The sequence below is a fragment of the Centrocercus urophasianus genome, unplaced genomic scaffold (genome assembly GCF_019232065.1).
Source record: "Centrocercus urophasianus isolate 14NV4802_14NV808 unplaced genomic scaffold, USGS_Curo_1.0 seq_25, whole genome shotgun sequence".
Lineage (NCBI taxonomy): Eukaryota > Metazoa > Chordata > Aves > Galliformes > Phasianidae > Centrocercus > Centrocercus urophasianus.
The window spans coordinates 9,027,312-9,041,613 of NW_024884811.1; the positions used below are offsets into that span (position 1 = coordinate 9,027,312).

General features: G+C 41.0%; 1 protein-coding gene across 1 annotated transcript; it reads left to right on the forward strand.

Moving 5' to 3' along the window:
• Window positions 1-538: 538 nt before the first annotated feature.
• On the forward strand, window positions 539-6,222 carry PLK2 (polo like kinase 2). Its single transcript, XM_042825923.1, has 14 exons — window positions 539-797; window positions 1,086-1,193; window positions 1,364-1,480; window positions 1,669-1,798; window positions 2,059-2,146; window positions 2,565-2,660; window positions 2,856-3,054; window positions 3,148-3,295; window positions 3,707-3,804; window positions 4,444-4,567; window positions 4,812-5,052; window positions 5,153-5,282; window positions 5,376-5,486; window positions 5,601-6,222. The coding sequence occupies exons 1-14, from the start codon at window positions 561-563 to the stop codon at window positions 5,790-5,792; spliced, it is 2,019 nt and encodes a 672-aa protein (XP_042681857.1). The 5' UTR covers window positions 539-560; the 3' UTR covers window positions 5,793-6,222.
• The last annotated feature ends 8,080 nt before the right edge of the window (window positions 6,223-14,302 follow it).

The following is a 14,302-nucleotide window of genomic DNA, read 5'->3' on the forward strand; positions in this document are numbered from 1 at the left end:
GGGATGAGACCCGCTGGCCAGGGCAGCCTGAACGTTCAGTACAAAATGAATGCAGCCGTTCTGCAATCTGACTAACAGACGAGGCCTGCCTTATACGGCAAAAGTACCTTAGAGGTATTTGGGATGTCTGAAGAAACGTCTTTGTCCGTGAAAACAAAACGTCAGTGCTGCCCGTCCCTGTCCTGCTGTCAGACAGCTCCTAGAGCCCGGGCATGCGGCTGGGGAGGGAAGCCTCCTCGTGTGAGCAACGGCCAGGGTAGCAAGGCGCGCCCAGCGCCGGCCTTCCTCTCGCCGCGTTCCAGCCGGGGGTGGCCGCAGGCTGCAGTCGCGATGCTCTGAGCGCTGCCCCCGCGGCTGCACAGGGGTTTTACCCACAGCCGGACCGGACCGTTCTGAGCAGCAGGAGGCGGGGCCCGGCCGCAAGGCGGGGTCGGCCCACTCGGCGGGGCGGGGCTTTCCGCGAGATATAAGGGCGAGCCGGGCAGCACTCGGTGTTGGGAGTACGTCGGGAGCGGGGACCGGAGCGGCTGGTGGGAGACGCGCGGGACGGCGGCGTGGAGATGGAGCTGCTGCGAACCATCGCCTACCCGCCGGGCGGCGGTGGCGGAGCCTCCAGCGCTACTGCCGCTGCCAGGGGCTGCGAAGCTGCCGTGGGGAGGGCCGGCAGTGCCGAGCCGCGTAGGAAAAAAGCGGAGGAGCAGCCCCACCAGCACGCGCACCCTGCCGCTGAGGTGTCCCGGATTATAACCGACCCCACGACGGGGAAGCGCTACTGCCGCGGAAAGGTGCTCGGAAAGGTAATGGCCGGGCCCGCGTCTGCAGCCCTGCTCGGGGTCTCTGCGTCTGTCGCGGCCGGGGCCCCTCTCGCCCGTACGGCCAGCCGTGCCTCTTGCGGCGGTGGGGACCGTGCGGTGTGTGCGGGGCGCAGCCCTTCGGGAGGGGAGCTCCGCACATCTTCGTGTCTTAGCCGGCTGACCTGGCCGAAGGAAGTTACGCTCGTTGACTAACGTGCGAGCTGGTGAATGACTCAGTGCGGGGCTTCTTCCCTACCTTCTCTAATCGCCTTTTTTCCTGTGTTTCTTCAGGGTGGATTCGCCAAATGCTATGAGATGACAGATTTGACAACAAATAAAGTTTATGCTGCAAAAATCATTCCTCACAGCAGAGTAGCGAAACCTCATCAAAGGGAAAAGGTGTGTGTGTGCATTAATGACTTTTTTTTTTGTCCCTCAAACTCTCTTTGTGTGCAGGGTTGCCCAACCCTTTTCCTGGAACAACTCCAGCAGAGCTGTCTGCTCTGCGCTTCCCAGGCTTGTGGTCACACGACTAACAATGCTTTTTTCCTCCTCTCTTATCTCTCCAGATTGATAAAGAGATTGAGTTGCACAGAATGCTTAATCATAGGCATGTTGTGCAGTTCTACCACTACTTTGAAGACAGAGAAAATATTTACATTCTTCTGGAGTACTGCAGTAGAAGGGTGAGCATCAATTGGGAGAAATCTAGTGCTTACTTGGCTGTGATCTCTAATTAATTTAACACTGTAGTGTGTAAAAAGTATTTTTAATGGCTTCTTTACCTCATACACGCATTAATTTTCATTTACTTAATGTGAATTGTGTGTGTGAATACTCAGTGACACGTCTGCCTTTGTTTTTTTCTCTGCAGTCAATGGCTCACATCTTGAAAGCACGGAAGGTATTGACAGAACCAGAAGTACGATACTACCTCAGGCAGATTGTGTCAGGGCTGAAGTATCTTCATGAACAGGAAATCTTGCATAGGGATCTTAAACTAGGTAAGTTCTGTTCCTCGATGACTTCTAAAAATACATACTCAGCCTTGTATCACTTTAAACTCATGTGCTGATAGCTTAATTAATAGAATGAGCTTAGTCTATGTGGTGGGAAACTAGAGTGAGGAATGGTATTAAGTATCGATACTTTAAAAAAAAAAAAGTCTTGGCTGGCTTCTGGCTTTGAATAAAGTATGACTCAGCACCTGTGGCAAATGCATTCCTGCTTTGCAAGAAGACTAACCAGAATTTCTTTCTGCTAGGTAACTTCTTCATTAATGAGAACATGGAACTGAAACTGGGAGACTTTGGCTTGGCAGCTAGGCTGGAACCACTGGAACACAGGAGGAGGTAGGAGCATTTAAAAAAAAAAAAAAAAAAAAAAAAAGCCTTGTAGTGTATGAAACCAAATTCACTTAGAAATGAGGGAGAAAGATTCTGTTGCAAAGGAAGAGATAATTGTGTTGAGATTTTCCCCTTCTAGAAAAGCTTGCTGTGTTTTGACGTTTGCATTCCTCCTTTGAGTATTTGAATAATAGCAAATGCCTGAGGCAGGATACCTGACTAATGGTGCAGATATGAGTCTGCTTTTCCTGTATCATGAAGACACTGTGAAACAGTCTACACTATTAGCATTCATGAAAGTTCTCTTCTGAGTCTCTGAGCTCTTGCCTGAACTTGAGAGTAAAACCTACCTTATGAAAAATAGCTTCTTTCCTCTTTCTGAGCTCCTAACCTAACCTGCCTTTGTGGCCTCTTTGATTTACAGAACAATATGTGGCACACCAAATTACCTCTCTCCAGAAGTCCTCAATAAACAAGGGCATGGCTGTGAATCTGACATCTGGGCCTTAGGCTGTGTAATGTAAGTGCTTTGCTGCCTTTGAAATAAAATATGTCATTGGCTTAGGCTTTTAAAAGTTCAAAGGAAATGGATGCAGTACTATGTTGGTTTGCAACCCTTTTTAGATGCTTAACCTAAGTGCAGATAAAATGCTTGCAGTAGTTGCTGGCTTGTGTTATGGGTGCACAAAATGAAGTTGGCTTTATTTTAAAATAGGTACACAATGCTGTTGGGAAGACCCCCATTTGAGACCACAAATCTTAAAGAAACATACAGATGTATAAGGGAAGCAAGATACAGTCTGCCTTCATCTCTCTTGGCACCTGCAAAACACTTAATAGCTAGCATGCTGTCGAAGAATCCTGAAGACCGGCCCAGTTTAGATGAAATAATTCGACATGATTTTTTCGTACAGGTTTGTCTTATCTAGTGTTCTGGCTTAAACCTTATCTACCCTTGCAAATGCACCGTGTGGTTTGAAAATTGCTTTTTCATCTCGTTTCCACAGGGCTTTACACCTGACAGACTTTCTGCTAGCTGTTGTCACACTGTTCCTGACTTTCATTTGTCAAGTCCTGCTAAAAATTTCTTCAAAAAAGCAGCTGCTGCTCTTTTTGGTGGTAAAAAGGATAAAGCCAGATACTTTGAAAATCATAGTAAGTGAACTATATTTTTGCTTGGAACTTATCTCTAGGCTATCAGTGCTATGCTAGTAACATACAGCTATGAGATAGCAATGAAGCACCTGTATCTATGTCTCTGGTTCTTCAGATTAGGTTTGACCTCTTTATCAATAAGCGTAGATGGCAGGCTGCAACCTACACCAACATACATAAGTAAATGCTTCTTCTGGTGTACTGACAATCTATATGGGCCATCTGTTAGCCAGTTTACTCTCACAGATCTGTGTATAATGGCACTGCTGTTGTCAGAGACTGTGGCTGGCTTAAAAGTATGTCTGGAAGGAGACAAACTGCAACTAACATGTTAGGGTCTCTAATGCAGGATATTGAGCAGCAGTTCTAGATACATCATCATGACTTTTGTTTTATTTTCCTGTACTGCAGATAGACTACCTAAAGAAGATGAAGAAATTTACAAGCTCAGGCATGACTTGAAGAAGGCATCGATAACCCAGCAGCCCCACAAACACAGAACAGATGAGGTAAATACAAACGAAGTTCAAATCAAATCCAGTAACAGTTGGGTGGAGTAGCTATAATTAAGTTATATTTGACTTGGATTTCAAAGCTGAGGCTGTACACAGCATAATCAAGCTTAAATGATTAGCAGAGTTGCTTTAAGAGAGCTTAACCAAGCTTCAGTAAAGTATGGTAACCTTTGTAGAGCGACTATCTATTTCGTCTTTTGAGTAATTACAGTATCTGCCTAGCATCCATTGTTTTTTGTGTGGAAACTAGTCTGCCAGGTACTCTTTCCCAATATTCCAAATGCAAGGCTTCAGTTCATGATTAAGTAGGCCTTCTTAAAGAATAAGCTGCCAAGTTCTAATTCCTACAATGTGGTGTTCATGCCTGCTTGCAGCTGTTCAGTCTTCTACTTTTCTGCCCTGGCAAAATACTAACAGTGTTCAAGGTGTGAAATGAACATTAGAACAATTGAAAGACCTGACATGATTCTTTGAGCTCAGTCTAGTAGGAGTTGTTGATACTCTGCAGGAAGATTAACACCAGTTTTCTTGGAACTTATTTCTTGTTGATAGACAGGAGAGCTATGCAAAGCCTTGAGTATAAGACTTGGCTAATGTGAACAACAAATGTAACATGTTTGACATCTCTTCTAGGAGATCCAGCCCCTAATCACAACAGTAGCCAAGCCAGGAGCAGTACCAGAAACAAAGCAGATTGGAGACTCTATTCGGATGATTGTCAGAGGAACTTTAGGAAGCTGTAGCAGTAGCAGTGAATGTAAGTGCAGCAAAATGCTGTCTCTAATTCTAAATCACACACCTACTTTCTTCATATCTCAGATGTGGAAGCCTGAGAAAACAGCTATTTCCCTCCCCGCCCCGCTACCAACATACCGGCAGTAAAATCTGAATGAAAAGCCAGAAAGGCTAACTGTATTAAAATTACAATCTAGGTAAATTAGGATTTAGAATTAAAGCCTGCTCTGTGTGGTCATGTCAGTCTAATAATCTCTCTCTTTCAGGCCTGGAAGACAGTACAATGGGAAGTGTTGCAGATACAGTTGCACGGGTATTGCGTGGATGTCTGGAGAACATGCCAGAAGCAGACAGTATTCCCAAAGAGCAGCTGACAACGTCCTTCCAATGGGTTACAAAATGGGTGGACTACTCTAACAAGTATGGCTTTGGGTACCAGTTGTCAGATCATACTGTCGGTGTCCTTTTCAACAATGGAGCACATATGAGCCTTCTGCCAGATAAAAAGTAAGAACGATTACGAAATAGATGACTAACTTGATAAAACAATTTTAAGTTTGAATTGCCCCATCTCTGACCTCCCTATTTATTTTTCCTGCTCTTACAGGACAGTCCACTACTATGCTGAGCTAGGCCAGTGCTCTGTCTTCACAGCTGCAGAGGCTCCTGAACAGTTCATTAGTCAAGTGACTATACTCAAGTATTTCTCTCACTACATGGAAGAGAACCTCATGGATGTAAGTTCAGCACGTTCTCAATTTTGGGCTGCAGAAATGAACCTTAAGCTAAGTGAACTGAGCGCATAATATGGTGTATATTTCTTTTCCTAGGGAGGAGACTTGCCTAGCCTAACAGATGTACGCAGGCCCAGGCTTTACCTCCTACAGTGGCTTAAATCTGATAAAGCACTGATGATGCTCTTTAATGATGGCACATTTCAAGTAAGTTTGGTAGCATCACTTGACAAAATGCTTCTACAGTATTTCATTGCAAAACTAAGCAGCAGACACTGAGATGAGAAAGTGCACAAACAAGAGCTCTCTTCTCTTTTGCAGGTGAACTTCTATCACGATCACACAAAAATCATCATTTGCAATCAGAGCGAGGAGTATCTCCTTACTTACATCAATGAGGACAGGATATCGACAACTTTTCGTCTGACAACTCTTCTGGTTTCAGGATGCTCACTGGAACTAAAGCATAGAATGGAATATGCTCTAAACATGCTACTGCAGCGATGTAACTGAAGGGACTGACTCTGTTAAACCGTACGGACCCTCTTGTTCACTGTGAAATCTACAGTGGGGATATTGAAGCAACTAGTATGTTGATAATGGGGATATGTGGTGGTACGAAAACCTGCCTGTCATAGTGTGCTGGGCACACTTCTGTTACAGATGCCTGAACCTACTGTTGGACTAAAATGGTGTGACAAGGAGTTCTTCGGACCATAGTTTTCCTTGCTTCATGTGTGTGTGTTAAAGATATTTTTGACTTGAATTCTAATCAGAGTGTGACATCTTGCTCCCCTGTAAGAGAGCATTTTTGATGGAGTTAAACTGTGAATATGCATCTGGAAAGGGAGGGAAGGGTGAGATCCATGGTTATGGAATAGCTGTAATAAGCAGTTCTGGCTGCTTAACTGAACTATGGCCATATTTTTTTTTTTTTTTTTTTTCCAGAAACTACCCACACTTGTGGCTGGCAAAGTGCATTCCTTGTTAATAACTTTTTTATTTATTACAGCCCAAAGTGAAGTATTTATTACACTAATTTTTTTTTTTTTTTTTTTTTTTTTTTGGACCTTGACATTTTGAATATAATTCTGTTGGAAATAAAGTGAATGGGAAAACCTGAAGCACTGATGTCCACTATTTTTACAGTACAACTCAACATCCCTTGCTTCATCTTGCTGTATATCTGGCATGTTTGCATTCCTAAAGCCACTTAAAAACAAATAAAAAAAATTGGCTACCAGTCAGGATAGAAGTGAGGAGCTATAGAATTGAACTTGTGTGCACACAAGCATCCATATTGATGAAGCTACAGGACGATGGTGGAGGCACTGACTGTTACTGTTCTGAGAGAATAATTCAATACTGGGACCAGTACAAGGAGGACCTAACCTGTAGGGCAATCCCATTGCTCCAAAGAGTACAAACATAAAAGCATTTGCCTTCCTAAAGGGAAGGGAATGCAATATGTCTATCAATATAATAGATTGGATTAATGAGGACTCATGACTCAGTGTGAGAGAAGAATGTCTTCTTATGGCCTGGGTTTATTTTTCTCTACAAGCAGTACAGTACTTAGACTTATATGCATGCCAATCTTCAAGCAGCTGATACAGCAGAAAGCAGTAGTTCATGTGCTGGGAAGACAAATATGGCAATCCAAAATAGAGAACAGAGGCTGTAGCACTGATTTTCTTCATCTTGCGACAAGCATATGTGAAGTGAATGTTTCACCTATGCTGAATGCTATGTATTAGGTGGTGTTTAAGTGCTTCTCAAGTCCAGACAGGAAGACCTAATGCTGCTCTTCAGATGGGCTCGTTAGTGCAACAGGAGGCAATGATTGATTTTATTCCTGAGAAGCAGCGTCTTAATTGGTGCACACTATTGAGCCTTTTCTTCTTACAAAGGAAGATCTCACTTTATGACGCCAGCAAACAATTTAGAACACAAAAATTACTTATTTTGTAATGCTCAATTTATTCAAATAGAAAAAAACGGGTTTTTTTTGACCGTGTGTGTGTGTGTCTTAGAGAAACTATGAACTTTTACTGCAATTACTTTAATTTCTTTGAATATTATTGGTAAAAGTATTTTCCTGTGGCTAAAATTCAGGCTGCTGTAAGCAAGTAAACAAGATTCATATGCAGGATAATTGAAAGTGGGTATAAAAGACCCAAGTGCTGTTGTCAAATACCAATTGGTTGTGGACAACTGTAATGCACTTCATTCAATACAGCTAAGTCAGTGAGTTGTCTGTGTGTCGGACATATATGTAGTACCAGAATTCTTGGTGTTTTCTAAACCCTTCTGTCTTTCTGATTGACAAGTAAGAGAGGCTTTTAGATCAGGATAAGGAAAAACATACATTTCAAGGTACGCTGCCCTTTCCCTAGTGCTTGCTTTAGAACTTGTAACATAAGGACTAGTATCTAGAACAAAAGTTCTGAAATTCTCTCCCAGGGTGGATCAAGTCTTAAATTACTTCACTGTAGTGAAGTAATTGACCTCCTTTACTCAATCACACAATCCCTGTTGTAATTCTGCATTTGAGAAAATAAATGTTAGAAACATACTTGTACACTCCTCCTTATAACACATCTTATATTCTCCTGAAAGTAAGTCCTATGCTGTGGATTTTCTGCCTGTCTGGCAGTGACTCTATTTTTTCTATTGAAAACAAGAGCAAACAAGCAAAACAGGAGCATTTACTTTGGGAGCATGTGTATTTGAAGGAAAATACAGCAATTAAGGGTGAAAGCTGACACATAGGTTTCCCTTGGCTGTGTGGTAGACCCAGGAAATAACATTGTCACAGAAAAGCAAATACTTTCTTGTACTCGTATGAAAACACACTTATTGAATCTTAAAATACCTTTTTGCAGATGTATCCCAGTACTTGCATAGCCCAGAGTGGTAATCTGCCCAGCAAATAAATCAAGGAAACAATTCAAATAGTTTATTCTTTAATATCAAAATGATAATGCATTACCCAGCAATGCTACTAGTATCTCAAGTGTTCTGGGCCATTCTGTAATTCAATTAAGGTGTTCTAAAATTAATCCATTTCATGAATTCACTTCAAACACAGTATATAGGAAAAAAGAAGACATCTTGCATTGTATGTTATTCTGCAATATAGAACAAACTTCCATACATTACCCAGGCTAGTTATGAATCAAGAAAAAAAAATTCAGTTTCTTTCATTACTTCTGAAAACAATCAGATTGGAAAGTAATCCTTCAACTGTATATTCATAACAATTTCCTGACTGATCAGACAGATTTAAATTCAAGGGTGAATTTTCAAAAAACAATATGTAGATTCTTAAAGATAACTATTAAATCCATTGTTCTTATTTGTTTGGTGTTGGGATTTTTTTTTGTCTGTTTTTAAATTCCTTATGCCATATTAACATAAATAGTCTTTAACTGAATTGCCACAGTGTTAGAGCAAAGCGTTTGAAGGAAGAAATTAAATTGCATATATACATAACGTTTTGGAAATGAATACTGTGGTTCATCAGTTTGGAAACTGGCAATATAATTAGCCTCTGAGCTTTATCTGTGTAAATTAACTTCAGCGTGGAAGCAAAATTTACTTGAAAGATTCTGCTATATAATATAGAATTAGGCTAAATTTAAACTGTTGCTTGTTTTTTTTTCATCTGCCATGTAATCAGCAGAATGAAAACGTTTTATGTTGTCTATGTTATGCATGTGTGTTTTGAACAGGAGTAAAGTATTATCCAGATTAACTATTTACTGTCCTTTCCTGTTTATTATTTAAAGAGACACCCAAAACTGGCATGATGGCAATGGTTGTCTGAGGATGTTAAAGTTCCCCGGAACTGGAGCCATTCAAGGCCAGATTGGATGGGGCCCTGGGCAGTCTGAGCTAATACATGGTGTCTTTGCCCATGACAGTAGGGTTGGAACTTGGCGAGTTTTAAGGTCCCTTCCAATCCAAAACATTCTATTGTATGGTGGATGATTCTATGATTCAGTGATTGGATGATTCTATGAATCTGTGCTAAAAATGTTAACGTAATCAACAGTACCTTGAACACGTGTTATTGATACAAAACTGATCCAGGTAATGAGTTACTAAACACTTTTTCTTTGGAACTTAAATGGACTTAAATTCTTTATAGTCACCTCCACAAAGGACTTTGGCTGAGTGAACTTCCTTGCACTTCGTCTTCTCTTGAGGCAAGAAATGAAGATTACCCCATGGTCTGCCTCCCTTGCTCATCTTGAATGGTTCATGAATGTCACTGCTTACTTTCCACTGGTAATCTCAAAGGCAGCTAAAGGAGAAGGTGGAACAATGGTGTTCTGTAGGTGAATGTGTGGGTGTCTTTTCATCTATGCAGACCTGCAGGCACAGGTGAACAGAGAATAGAGGCAGCTGGTATGCAGTCCAAGCTGCTCAGATGCGAAGTCCCTGCAGACAAGGGACTCCCTTTCTCCTCGCTAACCCTTCCCAATGATCTCAGCACAACCTCTAGCCTTCTCTCCAGAGAAAACCCCATCTTTCTCCTTACCAATTACATTTCGTCCAGAGGAATATTTGTAATCTGACTGTGGCACTGAGTGAGTAGATAGCTCAGACTAAAATTCCTTTTTATACAACCATTTCCATTTAAGGATAAAGTTGAAACTCGGCCCAAAGCCTATTTAGAGAATTACTACTGCTATTACTAGAGATCTCAGTTAATACTTTCTCCTTTCTTGGACACCTCTACTCACTATATCTCTTTTTTTATTCTGTTCTTTTTTTTTTGGAGTTCTACTCTGAAGAATAAACATCGAAAAATTTATTTATCTGTATTTAAGATCTTTAGGGCTGATCACACAGCAATACACATCTCAGACAAAGATGCCTCCAAATTTCCGCAGTAATTCAAGTAACACATTTAGAACCCAGTCATTTTGGATGTCTTTTCTGTGGACCATTCTTCTGACAGACTCAATTTGCAGTATTTCACATTAAATGACCACCATATCAACACTGTTAACAAGATAAATAAAATGAGATTTAAGTCAACTTTTCAATCTTAACACAGACTCAGGAAGACCTTAGCTTCTTCCACTCATGGTTCAAATGCTAATTTCACAGATACAAGCATTAGCATCAAGTTAATGGGTGAAATTAAAATTCAAGAAAATTCAACACACAGGGAATTTTCTCATCTTTTTTTTTTTTTTTTTTAATGTAGTATAAGTAAATTGAAAACAAAATAAACATTGAAAAGCTGTACGGAGATCTATGTGTTTGAATTTACTGGAGGGAAAAAGTGATGGGGCTTATGTAGAGGGATTGGCAACTTTCGTCTTCTTCCTCTCTCCTGAAGACAAGATTATGTGATTATAACATTTAGTGGGAGCTGAGTGCTTCAGAGAGGAAAGGATTTGCAAAAGTCTATTTAAAATGGTTATTTGTTTATTTACTCCTCTTAACACCTTTGCAGAGCTAACTATTAACAGATTTTTGGGAAGAAATGCAATTCCTGGAGACTGATCCCAACACAGACGCAGATACAGGAATAGCTGCTTGTATCTGAGAACTAAGAAAGCCATAGTCCTTGTCTCTCAAGACCATCAGAACCAGGGCTGTTGAGACTTGATGTTGCTATCATTTAGAAGACAAAATATGAAGAAGCAAAGAAATCTTTCAAGATCCCAATTGTCTCAAGGCCTTCTGTTCTAATATATCATAAAGAATTTAAACAGGAAAGAGATATGTGTATGCATGTTCCACACTCCTCCCTCCCCCACTTTGCTCTTTTGTAAGTCACCTTTGACTGCAGTATATCTAATATATTGTTAGAGTTGTAGAATAAATAAAAATAAGATGTGAATTTGGATATATGCTTTTCTGGCTCTAATGAATGAAAACTACTGCTTCTGTTAGAAAGTGAAAGGAGGGAAGTACATTAATTGATAAAGTAGGTTATGGTAGATGAGGGTAGTCAAGGAGAACAGAAGAAAGGGAGCAAGTTATTGCCATTTCATCTTCTAACGCAAAAAAAGAAATTTGCTTATCGTCTTCAAGGCCAGCTTCTCATGTCTGCCATCACATAAAACTGTGAATAGTTGCAGTGAAAAATGCATAAGAGGTACAATAAATGGATAGAACAGGAAAAGCTGGACTTTTTAGTACAAGGCAGTTGAGACAAACTCATGCTAATTTAAATTACTTTTATTATACATTAGCACAGGCTGGAAAAGTTTTGTATGAAGTTTCATTTCTCAAGTAAAGAAAGCTGGTCTGATTTTCAGACACACAAAGCTCTGTTAGTGCTGGGTATTTATGGAAATGAAGTGGATGGTCCCTACTTACAATAAAGGCTAAATATCTTACAATATGACACAGAACGAGGTGGTGTTAAAAAGAGGTTGTGGAAAGGTGAATGCATGCAGAGAGTTTACAGTATAGCATATGATGCTTTTTATGACTCTCTAAGTGTTTATACTGAGCTTCTCATCTTCACATCTGTCTGTCTTTCCCATCATGCCAGTTCCTTCTTGTTACTGCTAATTACAAATAATTACACAGTTGGCTCAAGAAGGTGAGTCATGACATGGCGGGTATGTAGGAACATATAGGTTTTCAGAAGGGTTCTGGAAAAGGTGGAGGAGTTTGTAGCTTCCAGAGGAAGGGAAGTTGTTAGAAGGCCATGTGTCAGTGGAGAGAGCCCTGGGAAGGAAACATGGGAGAGGGTTGGCTGAAAGAACATGTTTTGAGCCTCTCCTATCACAAATCGTGAAAGAAATGGAGAGCTGAAGAGGCAGAGCAGGAGGAGGCAGTGAAAGACAGGCCCAGAGAAGGCTGTGACTTGCCTAGGGGAGAGGGGTCTCACAGCAGACCTGGGCAGTCTCTAAGTAGGCCTCACAGTTGACCCTGAGGGGGAAAGCCTGCTTTCAGCCTCCTCATCCCCACCTGAGACCCATAGGACAATGGGAAAGGGGGAGAAAAAGTGGTTTCGTTTTATGGAGGTGAAAATATTAAATTAAAGAAAAAGCTGTAGAGGAAATTAAATTGATCCAACAGTCAGTAAAGGGGAAGAAGGAGCAAGTGGGAACTCATATTTGGATCAAAGGAGTGAACTTGAATGTCACCTCATGAATTTGTGTTGAAGAAAGCTGTTAAAAGACAGCATTCTGAGGAAGATAGAAATGACAGAAAAGGTAGCTGGCATGCCATTCTGGTGATAAAAACAGGCATGAACCAAGGGAAGAAAGTGATGTGACTAGGGAAAAGACAGAAAAAGAAATCAAGAAAATAGAAGAGTTGAGTGTAGAAGTTCAAAATAGAAGAAAAATCAGAGCCCTTCCCCATTAGGAGGAGCTGAAAGTAGAAGGAAAATATTTGAACTTATTAGTAGCCTTTGTGTGTCTGCTGCCAGGAGAGCTGGAAAGCAGACTAAAGTGGGTCAAGAGGAGTACCAGCAATGAGAGAATGAAGGCAGGAGATGCAAGCAAGGTGCCAGTGGGGCATGGAATAAAGAGATTGTATGAAGTGGGATGCAAACAGGGAGCGCAAATTCCCCTCTGCCCAAAGGAGAAGGTGCTATGTCAGAAGGCCTGAGGCAGCATGCTTAATACACACAGTATATGTGTCTAAGAACATTAAAGTAAGTGCTTAGAAAATGTTCACAGTTTCAGTAAAACAAAGGATTAAGAATGATCCAGTTAGATTAGAGGTGGTAGCTTTGGGGACCAGTATTGCAAGACAATGCATTACTCCTCTGAGTCACCAGTTTCCTTCTTGCACGGGGCCTTTATTAACTGCAAATCTTTACCTCCTGACAGCTGCCTATGGACCATGTGAAATGAGTTGGTGGCTTATGCCTGCTCATACTGAGCCGGTATCCACATTACAAAAAACATCACTGCTAATTACAAGCCATTTGCACTAATTGGTATCCTTGCTGGAAGTCTTCAGAGGGAAGACTAATGACTAAACAACAGGTAAGGCAACTAAAACACCCTGTTTCCATCAAGCCAGGTCAGGGACTATGTTGGGTAGGTGGCCAAGCCAATTGTTGCCTTGAGATGTGATTTGGGGTGACATTTTTGGAACTAAACATTGACATTCTAAACCTTGGCTTTCAGCAGTGACGGAGATCTGTGACTTTCTTACACAGCAGCTATCCTGTATTGCTGCTAACAATGCAAAAAATTTCCCATCTCCTACAATTCTTTTCTATGCTTTGCTTTCTGACTTCCTAGTTGTTGCACTTTTCATTTAGTTGCACATTATCTGTATAAATGACAAAGTATGTAACTTCTGTTTTCTAACTGATACATGACAGGTGAAAGTAATGTCTTGATAGAATATTCTGCCTCAGGTTTCCCCATTCAAGTAGTTTCAGATTCAGAAGCACAGTAGAAAATAGCTTTAACACTCCATCTTTCTATGAGAAAAGTAAGGTGAAAATGGAAGACAACTGTAGACCTCTTGTCTCCTGGTTTGAATAGTTACTGTCTCTCCTTCTGTCATGCAACATTTGTGTTAATGGAGAAATATGGGGAGGGAGGGCAGGGGGAGAGAGAGGGTGGGGGCAGAAAACACATTAACTAATCTAAATATTAGCAACAGCTAATATAGCAAGCTGCAGGAGCCTTAATGTTTCCTCGGTATCTAAAGATCACAAGTTTGACTTAGAGAGCTCAGATAATCTGAAACTTGTAAACACACAAACAGAGCACAGTGCATGGTGCAGGTAGATTTCAGGGAAGTGTGTGAAAGCTGGAAATATAGATACCTAAAAAGTGAAACAAATCTGCAGCATGAAACAGGAGGAAAAACAACGGATGATACTGTAATTGCATTGACCAATTTACTGATAAGCTCCATTCTGACATTTCATAAGGCTGAATATTTGACATTGGAGTTGTAATTATGTCCAATAGCAGAGATTTATAAATAGTGTTTTATTCAACCAGTCTGAACTCCTCTAAACAAGAAGATGGAACAAAATGTAATCAGTGTGTCCTCTGCCATTTCAAGGACTT

Bases quoted from the DNA above. Each gene is read 5' to 3' on its own strand.
- PLK2 (XM_042825923.1), top strand. From the start codon at position 561: ATGGAGCTGCTGCGAACCATCGCCTACCCGCCGGGCGGCGGTGGCGGA. The intron at 1,481-1,668 runs GTGAGCATCAAT...TTTTCTCTGCAG, and splicing joins TGGAGTACTGCAGTAGAAGG to TCAATGGCTCACATCTTGAA. The intron at 3,296-3,706 runs GTAAGTGAACTA...CCTGTACTGCAG, and splicing joins CAGATACTTTGAAAATCATA to ATAGACTACCTAAAGAAGAT.